This window comes from Muntiacus reevesi, chromosome 7 (assembly GCF_963930625.1).
Source record: "Muntiacus reevesi chromosome 7, mMunRee1.1, whole genome shotgun sequence".
NCBI classification, from domain to species: Eukaryota; Metazoa; Chordata; class Mammalia; order Artiodactyla; family Cervidae; genus Muntiacus; species Muntiacus reevesi.
Window position 1 is genome coordinate 36,411,454 of NC_089255.1, and position 22,214 is coordinate 36,433,667.

The 22,214-nt window shown below is 35.7% G+C and overlaps 1 protein-coding gene across 3 annotated transcripts in view; it reads right to left on the reverse strand.

Moving 5' to 3' along the window:
- The window catches only part of TMEM87A (transmembrane protein 87A), a 38,602-nt gene that overhangs the window by 14,747 nt on the left and 1,641 nt on the right, over positions 1-22,214 (reverse strand). For 2 of the 3 annotated variants that reach the window (XM_065941377.1, XM_065941379.1), the window contains exons 3-12: positions 18,710-18,795; positions 16,440-16,553; positions 14,322-14,375; positions 14,185-14,229; positions 11,269-11,386; positions 7,534-7,595; positions 6,567-6,750; positions 5,078-5,177; positions 2,254-2,347; positions 1,441-1,516 (exon numbers count right to left, since the gene is read on the reverse strand). In XM_065941377.1, the coding sequence (XP_065797449.1) occupies positions 1,441-1,516; positions 2,254-2,347; positions 5,078-5,177; positions 6,567-6,750; positions 7,534-7,595; positions 11,269-11,386; positions 14,185-14,229; positions 14,322-14,375; positions 16,440-16,553; positions 18,710-18,795 (933 nt within the window). Of the gene's footprint in view, positions 1-774; positions 848-1,440; positions 1,517-2,253; positions 2,348-5,077; positions 5,178-6,566; positions 6,751-7,533; positions 7,596-11,268; positions 11,387-14,184; positions 14,230-14,321; positions 14,376-16,439; positions 16,554-18,709; positions 18,796-22,214 lie in introns of all 3 variants that reach the window. The other variant, XM_065941378.1, reaches the window with a different exon arrangement.

Here is a 22,214-nt window from a genome sequence, read left to right on the forward strand (position 1 = left end):
TTTTATACCATTAGTTTATCAAGACAATAATATTGCACGATTATACCTAGAAGCATATACATAAAACCAAAAAAAGAAAAAAGAAATCCAAAAACTCAAATCCTTCATTCAATAGGCCAAATCTCTAATAAACAGTATTTAATTTTAAGAAGCAGGAGAAAAAGAAATTTGCCTGTTGTGTGCTGGCTGACTTCACCTGCAAATGAATCAAAATTTACTTCAAAGAGTGGAAGCCTTCAGACAATTCCAAGTCACCTTCTGAACAGGGGTTCAAAACATTTGACCTGTAAGGACTTAAATCTGCTAAACTCATATAGAATTTTAAGAGTCAAATAACCTTATGAAGTCTTGAAACCGTATTTTAAGAATCAAAATTTTTTCATAGTTTTCAAAGCATTTAATAATTCCTAGAGGCTGAAAGAAATGGCAGAGCAGTCAGTTACTCTAACACTAAGTGGGATGGACAAATAAGTCCAAAGTCAAAGTTCATTTTAAAAAAAAGGAGGAGAGGGAGGTGTAAAAAGTAAATAAATAAAAGGAAAGCCAGAAGTCTGTATTTTGTGCTCAGACACCGTCACTAATTTCTGATGCAATTTGAAAAATTAAAAACAAACAAGAAAACTGCTTACCTCAGGCCTCAGGTTTTTAGACTGAAAATTCCCTAATCCCAGACTAAGGAGTAATCAACAAATTAAAAAAAAAAAATCCTTTACAGAAAGATCCTTTTCTCCAAAAGGAGAAAATGGATGGCCATCAAACTAGCCAATGAGAAGGATATCCACCAGCAAAGGGCAGTGTCTAGGAAAGCCAAGGGGATAAAGGCCAAGGAAGCAAGATCAGTCTGGGCCTGCAGACAAAGAAAAAGAGATGGTGAAAAAAGAGATGTCCAGAGAGGCATAGAGAAGAAATCAGCACATGATTCTGCATTTATATAATCAACTGGAATGATTTTTGCATTTTAACTTAAAGAAAACAAAGTGGAGTAACATGTGGTACCTACATCATTCTTCCCTTCTGATAAACCATCATGCAGAATATACAGCTGTTACCATTTCACACAACTTGTTGACTACAATCTCAACACAGTGAAATATGCTGCTAACTAATAAGGGACAACCACCACATTAAGATCCACATTAAGAAGTGACTATACCAAAAACGTTATGGCAGTACACGTTCCCATCCCAACCTATCGTTTTTCATCATTTTGATTTTGAGTCAAAGACTCTTTTCACATTCAAAATTTTCTGCATCATTTATATACTAATAATTACTGATTTCTAGAATTGTATACAACATATTTTACGAAGAAAGCTCATCTCAAAATAAGATGTAAGGCAAGTATCTGTCCCCAAAATTATGCTGCTTGTTTTCCTAAATTTAAGATACTATTTATTTATTCAATCCTAATTACTCAATCACCAGGGCATTATTGAAAGGATATCCATAAAATAATACAGGCATCAATTGCTGAGAGGGCCAGGTTTACTATCAAAGTCAAGAGATACGAAAAATACTACAGTAGTAGGAGAAAGAAAATGAAATTGACAGGGTTAAAGTTGCTGAAAGTCTAAGAAAATTACATACAGAGGACAGTGCAACTTGAAAACCAAATGTGCATCCATAAAGTGTTTCATTTAAGGGGCAATTTGTTGCAAAACTTACTGAGCTCAGTTCAATTGAGAGGAAAGTTTACAGTATTTATCATCTTTAATCTGATAATTGATTACAGAGAGTAATGAGCGAGGGAGGCCCACTTCTTCAAATTAAACCAGCTCTAACATAAATTTATCATGTATCTCAGTGCTTTGGTTTTCATCCATGATATAGGCATAATTATGTAATTCTCAATAATTATATAAAATATAATCAGTTCAATTTTAAGAAACCTCTAAAATTCCAGTCCTGGTTAAGCAAAGAGCACTGTCACTTTGAAACAAAAATTAGATTAACCAGAAAATGCTTGTCACTTATGCAAGAATGGAGCCCACTGCTCCATTGTTGCTTTCCACTGAGGAACTAGTAAATAAGCAATAATTTGGGGACAGGTGGGAAGGCATTCACTCCTCATAAAGCTCTAAGAGATTAAAAAGAAAAATAAATTATACATACGTTTTGGAAACAAGAGCCCAAAAGCTACTTAGAGGAAAACAGTAAAGAAGCCCACAGACACTTCTAATTAACTTCAAGACAAAAACAAAATGATCACAAAATGGAGAAGGAACACAAAAACTAAGATTGAGCAGTACTGACCCCAGTAACTCTGAGGACCCCTTCCATGCCAGAGAACAAAAGATAAAGGGCCCCTGCTACCACAACCTTGTGAAGAGTAACTCCAAGGCGAGGCCTAAAGAGGAAGAAAAGAGATAGCTGAGTACAAATGCAACAAACCCCAAGACAAGTTAAGTAACAGAAACTCATGTTGACTAACACAGGCTAACAACTTAACAGAGATAAGCCAGACATACTTGATCTACCTGAAAAAAAACTCAAATAGATGTATGGTTTTAAATCAAGACAGTAAACACTAGAACTTGAGATCCAATCCCTTATTACCAAATTTTTCAAAACCTTTTTATTACAGAGAATCCTGAAATACATTCAATAGTAAAATGAACCCCTATAAACCCATTACCCAGTCCCAAAAGCCATCAACCTACAACTACTCCTGCCTCAAGCACATCTCATCCACTTTTCACCCCCCATATTATCCTGATAAATTCCTAGACATCTTACCTTTTATATATATGTATTTCTGTATATTTTAAACAGATATGGACTTTGAGAAAGCATAACCACAATATCATTATCAAATCTAAAAATTTTAACAGTTCTTTAATACAGTCAAAATCTTTTTTTTTTTAAATTTTTCAGTGGGTTTTGTCATACATTGATATGAATCAGCCATAGAGTTACACGTATTCCCCATCCCGGTCCCCCATCCCACCTCCCTCTCCACCCGATTCCTCTGGGTCTTCCCAGCCCACCAGGCCCGAGCACTTGACTCATGCATCCCACCTGGGCTGGTGGTCTGTTTCACCACAGATAATATACATGTTGTTCTTTCGAAACATCCCACCCTCACCTTCTCTCACAGAGTTCAAAAGTCTGTTCTGTACTTTCAAAATCTTATTAAAACTCATTAAATAGCTTGTTATTATGCTCAAAATCCAACAAAAATGAAAAGTCCGAGTAGCTTCCCGAGGAAAAATCTTAAACCCTTGAAATTCAAATACCTTTGAATCAAAACATACATTTTAACAAGACCCCAAGAAGATTCATTAGAGCATTATAGTGTGAGATGCATTGCCTTAAATCATGTCTACCTAAGCCTTACCAATGCCTGTTCTTACATTTTGCTATACACTAGAGAAACTGCAAATGAACAGTTTGGTATTATCTGATATTATCTTAGAAACCCAGAATATTTCCTGGCCTACAGGAAGCAACCACACACATTAAATGAATAAATAAATTGCAAAAGTGAGAACCCCAATCCCATTTAAAGCAAAACTCTCTTAAATAAACGAATAAATTTTAAAAATTAAGGTCTCCCATTTCTTTAATTCCACTTAAAGCAAAACACCTTGAAAATAACTGCCTATACCGAACTCCTAATTCCTCTCCCCTATTTAAGAAAATTCCTCCTATTTTCTCTTAAACTCACTCCAATCAAGCTTTTTGTCTGCCCCTCACCAAAACCACTCTTATTTAAGGTCACTAATATTTCATGTAGTTAAAGCCCGTGTTCACATCTCAATCCTCTTACTTGACACAATTAATCACTCCCTTCTTAAAACAGTCTTCAGCTTCGTCTCCCACTTCACTAGTCACTTCTCAATTTCCTCTGCCCTAAAAAGACCCTGAAGCTAGGGAAGATTGAAAGCTGGAGGAGGAGGAGACGAAAGAGGATGAGATGGTTGGATGGCACCATCGACTCAATGGACCTGAGTCTGAGCAAACTCTGGGAAATGGTGAAGGACAGAGAAGCCTGTTGTGCTGCAGTCCATGGGGTTGCAAAAAGTTGGACATGACTGAGCAACTGAACTACAACAATTTTACTTCACTTCATTGCCTTCTAAATAATAGTTCAAGGGATCAATCCTTTGACCTCTTCTTTATATACATTCACTTCCTTGATGGTCACATCTTATCTCAAGGCTTTAAATAACATCTATGCCCTGATGACTCCCAAGTTTATATCTCTGCCCTAATTTCTTCCTCCTACTTCCCTTGTTCGGATATCTGAACTCTTAATCCTGGCTCTACTCCCAATTATTCTACCTAAGATCTTCCTGAACTCAGTTAATGTCACTTCCATCCTTCTATTTGCTTAGGTCAAAACATTAATTGTTGGCATCATCCCTGATTCGTTTTTTTTCTTTCATGTTATATATTTGCTCTATCAGTGAAGTCCATTGTTTCCATCTTCAAAATATAAAAGAATCTGACCACATCTTAGCATCTCTTCCCCGGGGTGTATATATAGTTCTTTCACTAACTTCGATCTTTTCTTAAATGTCACTAAGTGAAGCCTTCCTTGACCACCATAATTATAACTTCAAGTTCCCCCTCCTGGTTAGAACTCTCTATACCCTGTCCCTGCTTTATCTGCTCACTGACACATTAGACTTTTCACTCACATACCTTTGTCTGTGCACCAGCCCACCCATAAATGTAAACTCCAAGTCTTTTGTTTTCTTGCTGTAGCCCTAGGACCTAGAACAATGTCTAATATATAGAAGGCACCCAAGAACACTCTTCCTATTTAAAAAATCTGATTTGCAAGAATATTTTGGAAGAGTAAAGACAACAAGTTTACTCTAAAAGTTTGATGTTTCAATGTTATTTGCTACATTGCAGGTTTCCTGCAGATGCTCCCTGAATTCTAACCAGTGAAATCAAACCCTAATGTTTTTCCAACTTCTGCAAATCTACAAAATTTCAGATGTTTTTGACTTCATAACTATCTCTTATATGAACTCTTTCAGAACGACACTGGGAACCGGTTTCAATTTAATCAGCATCTTAATTTGCTCTTCCATTTAGGAAGGCAATACTTAAAGACAATACTTACTTGACTATGCCATATCCCAGACTGACTATGATGACCAGGGTTCGAGCCAGTGAGCGTTTAACTGCAGAAAGCAGCTCTGCAAGGATTAGGGCACCCTGGACTGTGAGAAAGAAAAAAATGGAAAAACAGTGCAGCATGTAATCCAAGTTTGGGAAAAGGTACAATTCTAGACCCAAAGTGTAGATTTCTAACATTCTTCAGAATAAACATTGATATCAGTCCTACTTGAAAAGAATACCGATTCTGCCAATGTTTACAAGTAGAAGCTGATATCATTTAGGATCTTCCTCATGTGGAGGGTAATCTGGGTGTGTCAATTTACTTTCCCCCTCTCCACCACCCACTTCACTAAAACCTCAGAATACCCTGAAGTGAAGTGAAGTGAAGTCACTCAGTCATGTCCGACTCTTTGCGACCCCATGGACTGTAGCCAACCAGGCTCCTCTGTCCATGGGATTCTCCAAGCAAGAATACTGGAGTGGGTTGCCATTTCCTTCTCCAGGGGATCTAACTTATAGCATCTAAGGAGAATTCTTCCCATTTAAAAATAACTGTGAAATATAGCACAGAAAAGCACAAAACACACACAGAATTTTCAACTCTTTTTTACATCTATTATTTTCAAGCTATTTCAAAGACTAGAGAAAGTTCTAATTAGTATATCTTACAATAATAGTTACTAATAATTAAATGAAAAAATAATTATATGGTCTGATGAGAGAACTGAAGCTATCAAAACACACTTCAGTACAAAACAATTTCTATCATTATCTGTTCACCTTACTAAACCACAAATACTCTTCTATTTTCATGGTATTACTATATTTTACCAAATAGATACAACTCCCACACCTCTAAGGTAGCTTTGAAATCAAGGTGTGTCAATGGCATCTTACAATTAAATTGGTAGTATTTACTTTCTTTCTTATTTCTTAGATGCATGTATTAATGGTACCTTAAAAATCAATAGCAACCAAGATTCAATAATGGTGAAAATATTCCCAAAATGGCCACTACTGTTGCAACTTTTGAGAGTATATTTCATAAAATTATTCTTAAATCTTCCCTGGTGGCTCAGACGATAAAATGTCTGCCTACAATGCGGGAGACCTGGGTTAGATCCCTAGGTCGGGAAGATCTTTTGGAGAAGGAAATGGCAACCCACTTCAGTACTCTTGCCTGGAAAATCCCACAGACAGAGGAGCCTGGTAGGCTAGACAATGGGGTCGCAAAGAGTTGGACATGACTGAGCGACTTCAGTACCGTACCTTACCCTTTTTTTTCCCCCATACCTTACTCTTAAATTACTGTCCCCACAAGTTAAGAGATTAAAAACAACTTCACTATCACAGTGATTCTCCTTAAGTTGTTCTCATAGTCAAGTAACTAAAAAGCTACACCTACTTAATGACTGCTGACCTTGGGAAAATTGTTCTTAAGTCTCACCTACCAATCACCCACAAACTGGCAAACATTTTTTGGTACATACCAGATTCTCCTTTGTATCGGATGTTTTGAAATTCTGCATAGAAGACAGCTTTCTCAAGCATTCCCAGAAAGATTACAGCACCAATCCAAAACTGAATTCTCAGGAGATCTCTCCAATAGCAAGCAGACCATGCCAGCCACAGAACACCAAACAGGACATATACAATACACATTACCATGAAAAACTGTCATCAAAGTGGGTAAAAGAAAAAAAGAAGGATTAGGGCCAAGAGTCAATTTAGAATCTATACATAGTCTTAACATATTATAAAAAATATACATATTACACATTCTATTTAAAAAATTATTCTTTATTTCTGTGAAGTTCAATACTAAGATGAAAAAATTGTCTCCTCTTGGGCAGAGGGAGACTGCCTAAGGACCTGTCATCAAGAGTGACCACTCTTCTGTATTAAAAGGTTTTTTTTAGCTCACAATCAAAAATTATTTAAATGAAGACAACACAGAGAGGAAAAATGGCAAGGTAGGGTTAGGATACAGCTGAAGGCTATGAAACACCAGAGAGTAGGAAAACTATAAAAGTATGAGGAAAAAAAGAAAAAGAAAGGAAAAAACAACAATCATGAACAAAAAGAAACCTGAAAATAGATTAAGGATGTTTTCAGACAGACACAGACTGAAAAGGAGAAAGCATCATCATTTAGTCATACTAAGTGGGATCAGAAACTACAGTTTTAAGTACCCCATTTTGGATCCAAGAGATGTCAAAAGTGAATCATGTATTCTCCAACTCTAAAATTCTACAAGTCATTGAATTCTTCATTTTATAAATGAGAAAATGAGGAATGGAGGGGTTCACTGTTACTCCCAAGATCATATTCTAGTAAGAAGTAAGTACAGAACCACAAGCAGTATTTTCTGAACTGTTCAGGAACAAGTCTTTAATACTGTCTCAAAACAAGTTAAACACATTTAATGTTGAGGTTAAAGAATTTAAGTTCACTTACAATCATCAGTGGGTATTCTTCAAGCGTGAGGTATTCATAGGGACCTTTCACTTCAACAGTCACTGCCAAAACACAGTCCACAGAATTAATGTAAAGGATGAAAAAATTAAACAGAAACATCATCTGATATTTGTTTGACGGAATTAATGAAAATTCCATTGGGTAATTTACTTTTAACCATTTCAACCATGAAGTGTTCTGATGGTTCATGCTGTGTCCTGCACAGGTCTCTGGCTCCATCACCATTTTTGGTAGAGAAGTCCTCTCTTCCCACACTCATATCCTTTAAAGACCAAGCTGAATGTATTTCATCCATAAAGCCTGGTGAGCTGCCCAACTGGAGCTATTCCTCATCTCCTCTAAACTCCAAACATACTTCACATATGCTTTTTCTCACATCACTAACATGCTTTGCAAAGTACAGGGCTTCATTTCTTCATTCTGTCACCCTCTTTGCCTCTTCTCTCTCCTGACCTGTTTTCCTAATGCTTTATTTCTTTTTTACCTACTTCAATTTTACTTAACTTTCCTACTATTAACATATCATTTTCAGAAAATGCTTAATAACAACAAAGTGTTTAATGAAGCAAAATAAATGACAGTAACAACAAGAATGTGAAAGACAGATCTGCCTTACTGAAGTAAACCTATGACTATTTTTAAATTGTAACTGATAAAAACTACCTGTATAAATTTTAGGTATGATTAATAAATAAACTGCTTTATCTGAAAAGTGACACCTCCAGATACAGACTATGCAACAAATATTTCTTACTAATTTTTATCAAGCAAAAAGGACATACCATTATTAAAAAAAAGACCCAATACTTATATGAAGAAAAGGAGCATCCCATAATAGCAATCACAAAACTTTCATAGCCAAACTGGTTAGTAATCTAAACCTTCTTAATTTAATGAAAGAGTAAATACAAATACTTTGTAAATATTTGTCACATTCTCTGTTTACTCTACAGGAGAAGTCAGCAAAATACAGTACATGGGCCAAATTGGGTCAACCATTCCAAAGTTTTATTGGAAAACAGTCACATCCACTTACTTACATACTGTCAATGGCTATATTTACACCACAGGGCAGAGCTGGGTAGTTGTAGCAGAGAGAACATTTACTATCTGGCACTCTAAAGCTAATCCCTGCCTGATGCTAAAATATAACATATACATTTTCTGAGCACTTACCATGTGACACACATTATGGAAAATATAGGAGATGGAAAGATGCATGTATTCTGCCACCAAGTGGATTACCATCCCCAGATGAGAGGGAGTTGGAAAGCAACAGAGACTGTCCCCCCGAGCCAACCCCAGAAGGATGTATATTTTCTATGACAAAGTAAAAGGCCATCTAGGCAGAGGACATTACATGATCAAAGAAAATGATCATGGTTGTGAAAATGCAGGATACATTTAAAGGACATGTAGTTCTGAGACTGTACATGGTACTATATAGTAGCATTTTGACACAAGGCAGAAGAAGGTAAACTTGAATAAACTGTGAAGTTTTCTAAGTCTTGCTGCAGAATTGAACATTTTATAGGTAACAGAAGATACCAAAGGTTTTAATGAAGGGAAGAAAGAAGATAAAACTGTCTTAAGAGAATTTTAGGGCTAACCACAAGGTGTAGTTAAGTTTTGAGTATCACCTTCTTAGTTCCAAATGACAGATGGATAAAGCAAAAGCAAAAAAAGAGAGAGGAAACAAAAAGGACATGAGCTTGAAAAGATAAACAGCTCCATATATCAAAACAGAATAAAAATGCAGAACAGTGCCTGCGATTGAACCCGTGGTCAAGGTGGACTCTGGGTCCCAAAGCTGCAGTAGTTGAGCATGCAGCTTCTACTAGGTCACTGAAAATAGCAGGTGTTCAAGATAAAGGGGGAACAGAGTCATTTGATGAATGAAGAGGCTGAACTGGAGGGAGCAGGGTTTCTTCTCCATCCTTTTCAAAGAAAGAAGGTTCAAAGTAAACACTAGCAACTGTTCAATGAGGCTATTGCCCATTAGAAAGCCATGGGTCTGGAGGATATACATATGCTTTGGGTACAGAAACTGCCAGGTCACCTCTGGTTTGCCTAGATCTGCTATATTCCATATTATTATGGAGAATAAGACCCATCTCTGGTCTTGGGAATTAAACATTCAATACAAGAATCCATAAAACAGAAGTTTAAAATTAAGGCAAATGAAATAAAGATAAGAATAAAAATTAATGAAAAGACAATGAAATAGGAAAATTAACAAAGCAAAAAACTGGTTAATTGGAATAAAAATATAGTAAAACAGAATTCTAGAAAGATTTTGCAAGTTAAAAAGAGAAGGCATAAAAGCAATATTAAGAATAAAAAAAATTTTTTTTTGGTAAAAGAAATATCATTACTAACTTTATGCCAACAAATTTAAAATCCTGAATGAAATGGAAAATTTCTCGGGGAAGAATAAAAAACCCAATTCAAGGAAAAATAGAAAAACTGAAATATTTATTGCTATTAAAGAAAAAAAATCAGTTGTCTAAAATCTTCACGGGGGAAAAGAAGAACATCAGGCCAAAACACTATTATAAGTGAGTTCTATCAAACTATTTAAGGAATGGATAATTCCATCCTTACCAAAACTGTTCAACAGAATATAAAAACAGGGAACATTCTTTGATTCATTGCATGAGATTAGCAATAACCTGAACATCAAAACCCATAGAAGACACACAAGAAATGAAAATATTAGGCCAATTTTACTTTGAACATAGACAAAAAACTCTAAATAAAATTCTGGAAAATAGAACCTCTGTGTGTGTGTGTGTGTGTGTGTGTGTGTGTGTGCGCGCGCGCGTGTGTGTGTATCAAGGTATGCGTGTGTGTGTATCAAGGCACGTGTGTGTGTGTATCAAAGTGTGTGTGTGTGTGTGTATCAAGGCCAAACAATGGCATCTCAGAAATTCAAGAACAGTTTAACACTAAAAAATCAGTTAATATAATGCATCACAGTAACAAATTAAATGAGGAATCTATATGATCAATTTAATAAACTTGATTAAAACATTCCATAAAACTGAGTATTCATCCTTAAAAAAAAAAACTTGAAACAAAGAATATTTTGAAAAATCTACAGTAAATATCATACTCAATGGTGAAATGTGCCAACACTGCCAATAAAGTCAGAAGCAACATAAGGATGGCCACCATCATTGCTTCTATTCAATATTCTACTTGAAAAGGCAGGAGACGGAAGAAAACTGCAAAGAAGGAAGAAACAAAAAAAGAAACTACAGAAAACAAGACTAATTAATAAGTTATTGTAAAATTCCAGGTGATGATTCCCTGAAATGGGTGGCAAAAGTAGAAAGAAGAATAGTAAGAAAAACTGAGACATTAAAAAATAATACAAGCCAATTAATTTAAAAATGTCCAAGTCTTGACTTAGTAACTAAATTTTAACTAGTCTATTGAGAACATGATACTAACTGAAAAAGTTAAAAGCAGGAGTATCAAATAAAGGGAAATGAAATCTAATATCTATAATACATAGTAATAAAATATGAGTACCTAAAACTGTATCTTGTTCACAGTGGATGCAGAAAAATGTTAATTTCTCTCCCTCAATTTTTCTACTTGACAACATTCTTCGTTTATTCCCTCTTTAAAGCAATTTGACACTACCCACCATGCAACACAACCAGATAGTAGTAATACAAATGATAAAAAGAAACAAAATATACTTACTGGTAAAAAGATTACTTCGTGAATTTTCTTTTGATGATTCCTTGGAGGATGATATGCCAACATGTACAATAAAAATGTATGGTGCATCTTGCCAAGTTTTCAATGGATCATGCATTACCTACAGTGGAAAGAAGACATCAAATCTTTCAACCTTAAGAACTGGGAACACAGGTTAATTATAAAATATATTATTATTCCAAAATATTCCAGAGTGTGCCTAGAAACATGGTCGATTCCTTCACTTTTACTTATTAATACAGTAGGTAAAACAGGCTTACAGTGCATATATAATAAAGTAGGTTAGATAATAAATTATTTACATATGACTTTTTTTAATGAGGGAAACCTCAGCTTAAATCACTAAATTGAGTCTCTGTTGTAGCTCAGCTGGTAAAGAATCTGCCAGCAATGTGGGAGACCTGGGTTCGATTGCCTGGGTTGGGAAGATGCCCTGGGGAAGGTAAAGGCTACCCAGACCAGTATTCTGGCCTGGAGAATTCCATGGGCTGTGTAGTCCTTGGGGTCACAGAGTCGGACACGACTGAGCAACTTTCACTTCACTTCACTTCACTTTTAACCAAGTCATGAGAGGATGCCAGGTTGTATTTTACAGAGATATCCCAAACAAACTAAAGAAATTTAGTTTAAATCACCTGGAAAAAACCACCAATGATGACATCAGTAACTTATAAACACCAACTCCTGAAACTAATTCCCTTCGTTCAATGCCCTTCTCAGGACCACCACAGTTTCTGCTAACAAGGTCTTACATTTATATAAAATATTTGATCTTAGCTAGGCTATATGAAAAGCCAAGAGTCACTGTCCCCCAAAGTCAAGGAAGTAGAATTAATAGCCACCATGTTTGTTGAACTGGTTATCTGTTTCAAAGCCAGTTAGTCTGTGCACAGCCTTAGCAAAAAGCCACCAAAGGATTTGTTGCCTTACACACCAGAGGGACTATGGACCTTCAGAAAAGCAAAACTATAACAGAAAGACAAGATAAACACAAAAAATGCTTGGCTACTTCTTCCTCATGTCTGAAAGGAGGCACCACTACTTAGACTTGCAATTTGTTATTTTCGGGTCTTAAAAGGAAAATTAAGATTTTTACTTTTAAGTTATTGAAGCAAATGTTCACCAACACAGAATTCTTCTGAAACCAGAAGAAAAGATCTAAAAACAAATACATCTACAAGAATATTCACTACAGCACTGTTTCCAACTGCAGGATAATGAAACATAAAAATGTCCAAAAACAGATGATCTAACAAATTGCAACATATTCATATAATAAAATTCTATGCAGTCATTGAAAGAATGCCATACACTATTTACTGAACTGGAAGGCTGTCTATCTTAAATTGCTACAATTTTTAAAAAGCTGCAATACAGTACATAAGATTCTCATTTTTAATGCAAACAGACAAAATACTAGAAGATAAATGTTTATAATCTATCAGTGTGTGGTAGTATTACAGAAGATTACTTTCTTCTTTTCACTGATGTATATTTTCTAAATATCTGACAGTGAACAAGAAAAAGCCCAATGGATGCTGTTTAAAAAAAAAAAATTTAATGAAGCTTGCCATGCCAAACTTATTTTTAGGTTAAAATTCTGTACAGCTAAAATTAGGGTAGGGAGAGTGGGGACAATTCCAGAATGGCTGAATAAAGACCCCTGGAAATACACTCAACAGTAAAAGCAACAAGAATATGGGCAAAAATTATCAAAATCAACTGAAGACTTGCAACCCATCTGAGATCTGTTTCCTCAAGAAAAAGCACCTGAATTTCAGCAAGAAAAGCAAGCCTGTAGTGTTTTTGTTTACCATAACTTGTTGACCTTTTTTCTAAGCTCCTTAAAACCAAAGTTTTCACAATTTTAACAGCTGTGAAAAACAGCAGTTTGGCAGCCAGTGAAAAAGTCTGGTGGTCCCCTAAAGCCCATTCACCAGAGCTGTCTGTTAGGTGATGAAAAGCTCCAATCTCAGGGTGTATCTTTTACATGATCTGATTTCAGAGCTCATTCAGTGGGAAAGACCCTGTACTCAGGGAGTTGTCAAAATACTCAGCAGCATCTGTGAAAGATCATAGCTGCCTAAAGTGACATTACCAGATGAGGCTATCAAGAGGCTGACTAAAAACTTAAAAGGAAAATTTGGAAATAAGATGTCCACAGGCATTTTGAAAACCTTCAAGATATTCCTGGAAATCTAGAAGGCTCCAAGTACACTTAGGGCTGGGCACATATGTGCCAGACGGTGCACACGTGCCCAATCAAGACCTGAGTAGGCCCTAATTGCTCACCCCCACTGATCTCGAGGCTCTATACAAGAAGCAAGTAAAAGTTAAGACAGAGTTTTAAACTGTGAAAGAAGCCAGACATAGGTCACAAATTGCGAGAGAGAGAACAGTGGTTGCCTAGAGCTGGGGGAAAAGAGGAATGAAGAGTAACGGCTAATGACTACATGGCTACTTTCTGGGGTGATGATGTTTAGAATTAAATAGTGATTGGTGGTCACATAACTAAAAACCTCTTAACTGTGCATTTTTAAAGGGTAAATTTTGAGATAACACTCTTCCAATTATATTCTATCACAAGATAATTTTAGATGGAGTTCTGGAGTTCAAGGTTCTTTCTTAAAAGTTTCTTACTATTTACAAATAATATTTATAGGGTGGCAATTACAAAGCAATATAGACTGATTGTAGCAAACATGGAAAATACAGAAAACACAAAGAAAATAAAAATCACTCACAATATCATCCACAGATAACCATTATTAACATTTTGGTATATAGCTTCCATTCTTAAGTTTCTTTTTAAAAGTAAGCATAAGATAAGAATTTAAAGTAAACAAACATAAGAACACTAAAATGTGTCCGATGCCCTAAATTCCCTACCACACTTACAGTTTTGTCTCCAGTAAAGGTAAGATTTGTTCCATTCTCCTTAGCCTGAAACAGGAAAAAAGAAAAAAAATTAATTTATTAATTAATTCAGAATTTCTACTTCACTCTCAGAAACAGGTAACAAGAAAAGCAATTACCTCCTGTCTTTCTCCTAAAAGAGGCAATCGATGCACAATATCTCCAGAAAAGCTCTATGAAAGATGAATATAAATTAAACATGTATAATAGCAAAACAAAAGCACAGCTTAAAATCCACAGAAACAGTTAAAGCAAAACATAGTATAAAAGTAAACAAAATAGTATGATATTAACAGACAAAATATTTCCAATTAACCACAAACAAGTGAATAAAACCTTGCTGGGAACTAAAAAATAACAGCAAATCAAACTGGCCATTCAATTTTTCTATAAGATTATAGATACTGTCATTCTTGACAAAACCTTAGATGGAAGATACATAAATAGGATAAATGGATGTCACAGTTCCCCTCTATTTCCAAGGGTGGGGAAACTGTGACTCAAAGCCATAAAGCTTTAGATACAGAAATGGGATCTGAACCTAAGACTCTCAACCCTAGGATCCATTGCTGCTCCTTCCATCACAATACATGACATGCCTGTTAAAAAACCTCCACTAATTACCTTTCTTTCCAGTTATCAGCAGAGGAAGCATTATCCTTCCTGAGTAATTAGGTCATGTTACATTAGACTGGAGGAAGAAACCTTATGAACAAGGATTTATGCCAAAATCCTGGAAAGCTTATAGCAGATATAAAGTAGCAAACCTTGGGAAACAGTATATAATAGGTACCTTTCACAATCAAATCCAAGAAAGGCCAACCAATCCTCCTAGCCTAAAGGATAAATTTGAAAAACCAAAAGAAAATCCCCTACTCAACATCATATTGTGACTAGCTTTCTTTTTCTACCTTACTTCTACTATTCTAAAGCTATTTTCTTTTTCCTTCAAGACTGTAAAATCTATACTATGGCAAGAATGCAACCCATGTATTGACAGTTCAAATTATCAATTACTTCATTTGCTCATCAATTATTAAGTAAAAGAGTTCTTATCAATAATCTTTATTTGCAGTAGCTAGAGAGAAAGCCTAACTTTCCATGAACTCCTTGACTCTTCAAGGCAAGCTGCTAAATAATTTGAAGCAGCAATTAAATGTAGTAAGAACAAAGCAAAGGCTATAGCTAAAATAACTATTTTCAAACCTATAAAATGTATAAATTTATCCTATCAAAAAACTGGGGTCAGATCCTACTTCTAAGAAAAGACAATTTTTAAATAAACTCCATTTATATGATTAAATACATGTAAGCATACACGACATTGGCAATTCCCTGGTGCTCCAATGATTAGGACTAAGTGGTTTCAAAAGCAGGGGTCAGGTTCAATCCCTGCTCAAGGAACTAAGATCCCACAATCACAATGTAAGGTGAAAAAGTAAGATAATAAATAGAATAAAATACACAGTATAATTCACCTCTTCCCCTTTATATGAAAAAGGTGTAAAATTCAATCCTTTGATTTCAGGTCTATAGTAGTAAAATCTAAAAATGTTGATTTTTCTGAGGACATATCAACTAGATGAGATAAGAAGAGAATTAAAAAAATGAAAGTTTCAAAAGTCCATCAATGGATGAATGGATAATATAGTATAAATGTACAATGCAATATCATTCAGCCTTTAAAAAGAAATGAAATTCTGATACATGCTATATGGATGAACCCTGAAAACTTTTTAAGTTAAAGAAGCCAAAAAACAGTGTATGATTTTACTTCTCTGAGATATCTATGACAGTCAGATTCATGGAGAAAGAAAGCAGAATAGCTATTACCAGGGAAGTGACAGTAGGGGGTTGGCGCTATTATTAATTGTTACAAAGTAACCACTTAAGATGATGAAAAAGTTCTGGAAATGGCTAGTGGTGACAGTTGTACAATAATGTGAATGTATTTATGTAACTGAAAGGCACATTTAAAAATGGTTAAACTGGTAAATTTTATGTTATGCATATTTTACTGCATTTTTTAAAAAGTGGGGCTTTGCTTTTCACACACAAAGGAAAGCGCATCCTCTCTTTGATGAGAATATTTAAGTAGCTGACTATGTACCAATCAGAACATGCTTCTAACCTATTTCTGTCAAAAGAAAGAACTGAGGAGAAATGGACATCACCAAAAATACATGTATCATATTTCTCACCTCTTCTATTTCCCTTGAACAACTATCAAATATTACCTGTGCTTTAAAGAGTTCACTGCAGTTCTGGAACAATTTTGATGATGTTTCGTATTTCCCAGACAAGTCTTTTTTTTCCTTAAGGTTTTCCAAGTATGTGTCCACTTCTTCCAACTGGAAAATAGAGAAAATACCAAGTATTTAACTTAGTTTTTACATGAAATATTTAAACGATAACAAATAGATTGTCTTCAGTACAAAGATAGTTTTGGATTTGCTATTTTTAAAATTAGTATCAGATAAAGACTATATATTAGTATTCAAGAATCTTAGCAGTACTCAAGTACAGAATTCTAGTCTATGACTCAAGAAGGGTAGATCCTCTAAAAATTCCAGGAAGATTTGAGAACCTGTCAAGAGTCTAGAGGGTTTTGTTATAAGAAAATATATTTACAAGAGTTCCTTGACTAAATTAACAATACCAACAACAACAAAACTCGTGCTTATAAGCTAGATAAGCCAGAGTATAAAACTACTGCAGCCATTCACAGCCCACTATTAACACTCTGAAAAAGTTCATCATTTCTGTGGCTTCAATCAGTTCTGTGATTTTTCTCCCATACCAAGATCTCTAATCTCACTCTCTTTTTCCTAAGCTGCAATTTCACACTTCTATCTGCTTATTATTTCCATAATTCTGTCCTGTGGCAATTCAAAATAATTTTTACATTCTTAACTCTACTACCCATGAGGACTGAATCTGCTAAGGTCTTAAACAGTTTTTATCACAAGCTTCATCTGTATGAACTTTTTAACTATAAATTTAACTAGTGATCAACTGATTAGGAGAAAAGGATCAATGATATTTCAAACCATACTCTAGAAATACTTCTCTCTAAATTTTTCAATCCTTTTGGTCCTCATCATGGGGCTTCCCAGGTGGTGCTAGTGGTAAAGAACGTGCCTGCCAATGCAGGAGATGCAGAAGACCCAGATTCGATCCCTGGGCGGGAAGATCCCCTGGAGAAGGGAATGGCAAACCACTCCAGTATTCTTGCCTGGGGAATTCCAAGGACAGAGGAACGTGGCTGGCTAAATTCATGGGGTCACAAAGAGTCAGACATGACTGAACGACTAATACACATAGTCCTCATCGTATCAACCTTACCCAATGTTCTATAACAAAAACAAAACAGTCACCAACAAAACCCTAATACTGGGTAGAAATTCAAAATGCTTAAGGTTTAAAAAACCAACTGGATAGTAGATACTTTTTACAGACTAGTACTTCATTTTTCAAAAGAAACCTCAAGAATGTAGTGGAAATGTAAAAAATGAAATGATACAAACAGCTGGATAAAAACAGAATGAAAAATCTATCCAGGAGCTGTATTATCTTCAATGCTCATGTACATTGTACTATAGCAATTCTGAAAGTGTGGTCCATGGACACTTCCATGCATCTAAGAGGGCAAAACTATTTTCATTGTCCTCATCTGTTATTTGCCTTGTGCTGACAGTGCAAAAGTAATCATCCAATTACCTAAAATATTATTAAAATACCATTCCTTTTCCAACTACATATCTGTGTGAGGCCACATTTTGTGCATACACTTCAACCAAAATAACACATCACAACAGACTGAGTGAAGAAGATATAAGAATCTAGCTATCTTCTATTATACTAGACATTAAATAAGAAGTGAAAAAGTGAAGTCGCTCAGTCGTGTCTAACTCTTTGCGACCCCATTACTATAGCCTACCGGGTTCCTCTGTCCATGGGATTTTCCAGGCAAGAATACTGGAGTAGGTTGCCATTTCCTTCTCCAGGAGATCTTCCCAACCCACGGACTGAACCCAGGTCTCCTGCATTGTAGGCAGACACTTTACTGTCTGAGCCACCAGGGAAGTTCAGACATTAAATAAAGAGATCTGTAAAAATACAAAATAACACCACTGTACCCAGTTTTTTGAAAATTAATTATTTTTCATTAAAAAATGTGCTTTTTATATTAACATGCAATGAGTCTATCATTGCTATTTTAAAATAAATTATATATATTTATGTACTTTTGCTTTAATTTCTAATATAGTAACCCACATGAATAAAGGCTTTTTGAGTATCTACAGCAATTTTTAGGAATGTAGCAAAGTTCTGAGACCAAAAAGTTTGAGAACTGATAGTACAAGTATGCCTGCAAATTGGAAAGTATAATTCCAGTTCCAGTTCTTCTCCTCCATAGCTACATGACACTCTCTCCACTACCAGGTGGGGATCCAATGATCTCTAAATAAACTCAAAGAAAAGTCTGTAATTATATGTTCCATACCTTGAAATTGTAGATTTCATTGTAACAGTCAGCACTTTTCAGATACCATGTTATATTCAAAGATGCATCACAAGGTTCTCCATCAACTATAAAAGAAATCTCTATGAATAAAAGATAATTTGATTGCCAAACAAAGTATGTTTCCTAAATTATTACCCCATATCCCACTTCCTGCTAAACCAGGATGCTTAAAGACCATCCTTTCTCCAAACAGAAGGTAATGAAGTAATAAATTTTAGTCGTCTATTATCATTTAAATATTTACTAAGCAAAGCACTTAAGTACACAAATATACATGGCACTGTGTTAGGCCAAATAGGGGAACAGAAGGGAACAAATTACTGAAGACTCTTAAGAAAAGTCTTTAAAAAGATTCTAGCTGAAGACTCAAGGAATAACCACATTGGAAATGTCACAAGACAATAATCAAAATAATTTCATTGAGGGAAAACTTCAAAGTGTAAACCCTTAAAGACCTTAAATGGATAAAAAAGAACTATCAACAAAAAGCAAACCTGGTTGAGGAAGGCAGGAATAGCAAAAGCAAAGATAAAAGAATACTAGATCCTTTTTAAAATTCACCTTAAGTGCCGGGGTCCAGCCCCTGCAGGATCCAGGGGAACCCACATTGGCGAGAGAGAGACACGGTGAGACAAAGCTCGGGGGCTAAGTCTGAAGTTTATTTTTGCACTGCCCCTTTATGCCCTTAACAACATCTTTTTTGAGGGAAGTGCATATTGCTTACAAACAGGTCATCTCAAAACAATATAGCAACTTGACCTTCAACAGAAACAGGATGTCACCCACAAACTTTTAGTTCACAAGAGTCTTTCTTATCATTTGGCCTTCAGGCCTGCTAACATTTTATGGCTTGCACCTGGTGTGACTTAAGCAACTTCAGTAGCTGACCCTGTTTTTCTTGTGATTAATCTATTTTCTTTCTAATAGACATCATCTCCATGGGAACTAGATAGGATTACATTATTACGGAACAGAAATGCGAAGGACTGCAAAAATAGCAGATATAGCACAAAACAGGCTCTTAGTCTAAAAGTTAACTACCTGCAAGAAGTCGTCAGCTAATCTCTATCTAACATATTTTCTATTAGGCACATTTGTGACTATTATTTGTGGAGCTTTTCTCACCCCATGGAGGGACCTATGCTTAATAGTTTCTTTTGTTAGCATACTGTGCTTAGGATGTTTAGAACAATCATGAGCATTTTTTGCAATAGGAGCATACATTTATCAAACAAGCCAGAATGCCAGCAAAAGGGTTTGAATTGAAGCATCTCCTTCATCCCTGGCCCCTTCATAGGGTACCAGCATCTAGGAGATTTATTAATTAGGGTTTTAAGTTGGTCTTTAATCAGTGAAAGAGGAGCAGGAGAGCTCTCAGCAGGCAACACAAGAATCTGCAGCAGGGCAAACAAGAACAACAGCAGAAAAGGGGGGAGGATACAGGGTGGGGTAGAGGCCGAGGCCAACCTGGAGGGTCCCTTGTATCCTGGACGGCCTTGCGTGTCAGGTTTTTTCCTCATGACCTTGTCATGGATGGGATCCTGAACAGCCTTGCCTGTCAGGTATTTTCTTCATGACCTCGTCATGGGTGGGATCTCCCATAATGGCTCCCGGCACTTAAGAGAAGCCCCAAGGAACCTCATGAAATCACGTAAGTCTCACATAACTTATTAAACATAATTTGGAGAACAATATCCTAATGAACCAAAGCATAAGTCTGAAGACTTGGGAGTCTATTAAATTGTCAACCTGGGGGAAGTCAGTATTCCCTTTTATCTTCGTTCCAGCAGAAAATGAAAAAACATACTAACCATACCTACTTTGTGCAAATGTGACAAAGGTAAACACAACTATACCTAGGAACCTACTTTTGGTTCTTAAGAAGAACACCTAAAATTACAATTTTCTCCTTTTCTCTGTTTGAAGTTGTCTTCTCAAACTAATTTTTAAGTGGCACAGTTTTATAAGGCTTAACTAAAATACACAAAAAATCTGATGTGTTGAATAGAATTTATGGAAATGCTAAAAAGGATACTGCAATCTTGTTATGAACTACACAGAAGAATCAGAGAAGGAATTAATTAAATAAAAACCAGTAAGAAAAATCCTCTAGAAAGGAGATTTGCAGGGAAATATAACTGCAAAAATACTACTATTTATGTTAAAAGACATAGAATTTTAGGGGGACCATGCCGCAAGGTTTGTGGGATCTTAGTTTCCCAACCAGGGATTCAACCCTGGCCCTTGGCAGTGAAAGCTCAGAGTCCTAAACACTGGACCACCAGGGAATTCCCAAGACAGAACTTTAAATGAATGGCTTTAAGAGACACTGAAAATGGTCCTGCCAATTTCAAGGAAATCTATAGTATACCATACCCACAAAAGCATAAAATCAGAGACAAGGTTAAGTATAAGAAAACACAGAAGTAGTAAAGTCAAAGACAATTTTAAGACTCAACTCCTCTAAAAACAAAGAAGCATCAACATTTCAAAATATGCAGCTTGGCTAAAAACCACTACAAAAACCATTAGAAGAGAACACAGGGAAAAAGAAACCGTACACAATAAAAGGACAGACTAGCATACAGGCTGTCAGGCTATTCCCAAAGACAAAATACTGCTCTCCCTAAAAGCTCTTCTTTTCTAATAAGAAAACCTCCCAAGAAAGACCAGCATGTCACAGTAGATTTGACTTAAATCAAACTTAAGTCATTAGCCAAGAGATTATATTTTCATAAAAACAGTATATTCTTCACAGAAATTCTACCTGACCCCTCAATCCCACTCGACTGTAAGCTCACTATCTATCACTTCCTTTCTAAAACAGTGCCTGGCACATAATACGTGTTCAATAACTACTTACTAAATGATTAAAAGAATAAAATCATCCAACTATGACGTAACTTTGCACTTTCACAAGGAGAAATATGCAGAGGAACATACATGGACGATCTGGATTTTTAGTCCTGATCTTGAAATGGAGCTGCCCATGATCATGCATTCTCTAAAAATAAAGCCAGTTTCAGAAACAAAAGGAAGCTTTTCTTTAATAAACAATGGGGTATTCTGGATTCAGATACAGCAGCTTTCCCACTGGACAGACTGGTTTTGTTCTAAATAATCCCTATTTCCTGGTAGTTATCGTTGAGCTTCCTCTTCCAAAGATACAAGTGGTAAAATACTCCTTCTGCAAACAAAAGCTTTACTGAACATATTTGTGCAGAGCCAACGGTCTGACAAACCTAGGTCATGTGTCCAATAAACTTCTAACAAGCACACAAAAGCAAAATCAGCAGTTATCTCTATGACTCAGAACAGATTAAAACCCATGCAGTCAACCAAAACAACTTGTCTACTACATACTGCAAACACCAGAAAAACAAGAGAAGAAAATAAAGTTCACAGAAGTAAGTATTCTGAAGATTATTCAGTGAAGGACCTTAGTTACACTATATAAGTTTATACCTAGATAGTGCTGAACTAT